Source organism: Microtus ochrogaster, chromosome 4, assembly GCF_000317375.1.
Source record: "Microtus ochrogaster isolate Prairie Vole_2 chromosome 4, MicOch1.0, whole genome shotgun sequence".
Classification (NCBI taxonomy): Eukaryota; Metazoa; Chordata; class Mammalia; order Rodentia; family Cricetidae; genus Microtus; species Microtus ochrogaster.
The window spans coordinates 52,429,179-52,433,650 of NC_022011.1; the positions used below are offsets into that span (position 1 = coordinate 52,429,179).

General features: G+C 44.4%; 1 protein-coding gene across 2 annotated transcripts in view; it reads right to left on the minus strand.

Moving 5' to 3' along the window:
* Window positions 1-4,472, minus strand: part of Pnpla7 (patatin like phospholipase domain containing 7) — a 77,692-nt gene that overhangs the window by 64,063 nt on the left and 9,157 nt on the right. For both annotated transcript variants that reach the window (XM_026778891.1, XM_005346358.2), the window contains exon 8: window positions 2,522-2,602. In XM_026778891.1, coding sequence (XP_026634692.1) covers window positions 2,522-2,602 — 81 coding nt within the window. The remainder of the gene's footprint in view (window positions 1-2,521; window positions 2,603-4,472) is intronic.

Consider the following 4,472-nt stretch of genomic DNA (forward strand, 5'->3'; position numbering starts at 1 on the left):
AGTGCTGGGATTAAAGGCGTGCGCCACCATCGCCCGGCTTAATCTGGGATCTTAAATGAAGTCTGAATATTAATCTAATTCTCATTGCCTCTGCTATGTTGCTTATGGCTTATTCTGAGTTTAAAGAGGTTCAAGGACAGAATCAGTGGACTTTTTTGCTTTCATTCAATACACGATGTTTATCTCTGCTCTCTCAAAGGATATAAATGGTCATAATCCCAATGATTAAGACAGAGGCCTGCTAGGAATGGTAGACATGATAATCTCAGTGCTTGGGAAATAGAGGCAAACAGATTCAGAACAATACTGTCTCAAAAACACAAAGAACCAGGAGCTTCCAGTTTATTCTGTCCTGTCTCTTGCATAGACTCCCCAGTTGACAGCCTGGACCATATACATGAGTGTGTGTGTGTCCATTCACGAGCATACGTGTGAGCACAAGAGCAGTGTGCACGTGGAGGCCAGAGAACAGCATTTGGGTATCGACTCTCTCCTTACACCTGTAAGTCAGGATCTGTCTTATTTCTGCTTCTGTGAAGCTTACTCCAAGCTAGCAGGTCTTCAAGCTTGTGGCCTCTGTTCCTGTCTCTGCCTCCGACTGCTGAGATTAAAGGAGTGTGCCATCATGCCTACTGGACCCTGGTTTTAAATGGCATTTTTCTTTTCATAATTAATCCTTGTAATTACCAGTTGAGTCAAGGACTTTTCCAGCAACCAGAATGTCTTGTGCTATCCTGAGTAAATACCCAGCATAAACCCCTGACATGTAGCCACTGGTCCTATCTCAGCCACAGGGCTCAAACCTTCCTGCTTTGGAAACAGTGTTTTGGGCACACTGTCACTCACTAATCTACACACTGTTGATAGACAATATAGCCTATAAAGCTAAAATATCTACCTCTGAGCTTCGGGGGGGAAAGGCTGGCTAGCCTCTGCTCTCCCGCACACCCATGTCAGCAGCCTCCTCAAAGCTGAGCATCCGTCTTCACAGGCAATTCTGCCTTGCTCAAAAGTGGGTGTCTCTTTTCCTCAGACAAGCAGCCTTCCCAACTCAGGCCAAATGGGACACAGCAATACACAGGGGTCCCATCTCTGCCTCTTGGCCACCAAATAAGACAACGCATTCACTGATAGGCAGCAGTGTAGACATATAAGACATCACCGCGTATGCAAGGAATTTGCTGCTTCAGTGACAAGCACGCAGCTAAGGGCTTCATCAGTGGGTTCCACCAAGGAAGACTCTAGTGTGATCCTATACAAAAGCCTGGACTCCAGGTGCTGAATCCACCCAAACAAGGTTCTATTAGCTGCTCTGAGACACAGTAACAGTCCAGAAGAATGGAGCGGTGATAATTAGTCATCACTGCTGACTAGATTTGGAATCACCACAGAAACACATTCCAGTGTATGTCTATAAGAATGCTTCTAGAAAGGTTTGGATGTGGGCAGCACTATGCCAAGACTAAGCTCTCAGATGGTAAGAAGGAGAAAGTGAGCAGAATACTGGCACTCGTCTTTCTGCGTAACAACTGTGGACACCCCTCTCCTGCCGCCACGCTTTCTCCACCATGACGGACTGTACTTTTAAACGGTGAACAGAAACAAACCTAAAACTTGCCCAAACTGCTTTTCTTAGCTCTTCTTGCCATAGCAACTAGAAAAGTAATTAGGCAGGCATGGAGGTATACACCCTTAGTCCCATTTGATAAAAGACGTACGGGCTGGTGTGATGATTCTGTTCACTTCTGTGTGTGAACAAATACAATAAAGAATAAAAAGAGGAAAGCTGGGTGGGGGTGGCACATGCCTTTAATCCCAGCACTTGGGAGGAAGAGATAGACGGATCTCTGTGAGTTCGAAGCCAGCCTAGTCTACAGAGGGAGTTACAGGACAGTCTTGAAAAACCATTTTTTAAGGGCTGGAGAGATGGCTCAGAGGTTAAGAGCATTGCCTGCTCTTCCAAAGGTCCTGAGTTCAATTCCCAGCAACCACATGGTGGCTCACAACCATCTGTAATGGGGTCTGGGGCCCTCTTCTGGCCTGCAGGCATACACACAGACAGAATATTGTATACATAATAAATAAATATTTAAAAAGAGAAGAAGAAAAACCATTTTTTAAAAAAATGAAGAGTGGAAAATGTCTGGCACTTTGTAACCCAGTGTTTTGGGACCACGAGAGGGGATGAAGACTGTGAGGCAAGTCTGGGCTAACACAGCAAGATCCTGAACCAGACAGAAAGACAGACAGACGAAGAAGAAATAGAAAGGCCCACTGAAGCCTTACTAAATACATTCTACCTAAAATACAAGTCAAAGTTGTTCCCACAGACGGACACCTCCTTAACTACCAAATGAGAGCTGTTCTCATCCTAGACAACCCCTCTTACTGTGTTACTGCAGAGACGCAGTCGTTAACAATAAGCAACTCACTGTCTAGCAAGACAGGAAGAACAGGCCTTGAGGGCAGGCCAGAGATGCTTGGGCTCCTATGGCGGGTGGGGGGTGGAGGAGGTACTTACAGTGATCACGTCCAGAATGCTGAGGAGGCTGTGGACACTGTCCCCTGGTAGAACCTCTTTGACCACCACCTCGGTGCCATCCTGCGCTTAGATACAGAACCACAGGTATCAGGACAGGAACTGTCAGTACAGGGCACAGAGGCCAGTCAGCACCCAGGACAGTTGGCACATGAGAGTTCATCTCTGAGTTGCTAGCTCAGAGAAAAGCCAAAAGCATGAGATACCATAAGCAGGGCTGGGAAAACGGCTCAACAGTAAATAGCACTTGCTGCTCTTCTAGTGGATCCAGTTTGGTTACCAGCACCCACATCAGGGGGTTCACAATCAGGGCATCTGATGCCCTCTTCTGTCCTCTACCCCACAAGTGTAACACATACACACCCATACACAAATGAAAATAAATCTTTTAAAGAAAAGAAGAAGAGATACCACAAGCTTGAAAAATGTTAAGAAACAATAATAGCTGGGCATGATGGTGCACGCCTTTAATCCCAGTACTTGGGAGGCAGAGGCAGGCAGATCTCTGAGTTTGAGGTCTACAGAGTGAGTTCCAGGACTACCAGGGATACACAGAAAAAACCCTGTCTTGAAAAACAAAATGAAACAAAACAAAAGGTGGGGGCAGGGAAAACACATCTCAATCAGTAAAGTGCTAGCCTTAAAAGCACAGAGATCAGAGTTAGATCCTCAAAATGCATTTTAAAAATATCTAATTGGATCAGAGGTAGTGGTTCATAACTTTAATCCCAGCACTCAGGAAGTAGACCTCTGGGAACTTCAGGCCAGCCAGTCTGTATAGTGAGTTCCAGGCAAGCCAGTGCTACATGTTGGCTTGAACACATTAATGATAGCTTCAGAGCATCCAAAAAGTTTCAGCAGCATTAAGGAGAAGAAATTAAAAATACTTCCTCTTGATGTAATTTAACACAGAGGGAGATTTGAATTCTCTACTTCTCTCTCCCTGTGTCTTCTATCATCCCTGTCTGTTGTCTGTTGTGGAATATTTCTTTACGCTGTATGAAGATGTGTCATTGTGACTGGCTTAATGAAAAGCTAAATTGCCAATAGTCAGAAGGAATAGCCGGGACTTCTCGACAGAAAGAGCTCTGGGAGGAAGAAAGGCCGAGTCATCAGCCAGACACAGAGAGGATGCAAGACATGCAGGAGGAGAGGTAAAAGCCATGAGTCACGTGGCTACACACAGATGAATAGAAATGGGTTAATTTAAGTTCTAAGAGCTAATGGGACAAGCCTAAAATATAGGCAGAGCTTTCATAATCAATAATAAGTCTCTATAATCTGGATTTTCTTGTTGTTGGTTTTTTTTTTTTGCTTTTTTGTTTGTTTTGGGGTTTTTGTTTGTTTGTTTGTTTTTTGGTGAGTTGGTGGCCCAAAGAAAAATCCATCTACAGTTGTTTGAGTCTGAATCTGTGTCTACATGAATATTGCCTTCTGAATTTGTCTATCCCTGTTTCTGTCCCTCTCTGTATGTGTCTGTTTGTCCCTAACAAAGGGTTTTTCTCTTTCTTTTACTGAACAGTACAGAAAGCATCACATGGAGGAGGAGGAGGGATACGTCACAGAAATCTTTAGCAGTGTTTAACAAGGGTTGAAGTCACTGACTCCAACTGGCCCGGACAAGTGAATAAATGCTATCAAGTGATATTCACATGTAGTCTTCAACACCATAGTAGATATTCATTTCATAAGGTTGCTTTCAACCTTTATTTGCTGTTTCCGGCATTAACTACCGAAACATATATACATACAAGCATTATTTGTGGATCAGGGGTAGGAAGAGTACGTAATTTAAGATTACAGCTATGCATTATCTTAGCTTGTAAAAGTTTATACATGGGGCCAGGCGGTGGTGGCGCACGCCTTTAATCCCAGCACTCGGGAGGCAGAGGCAGGCGGATCTCTGTGAGTTCGAGACCAGCCTGGTCTACAA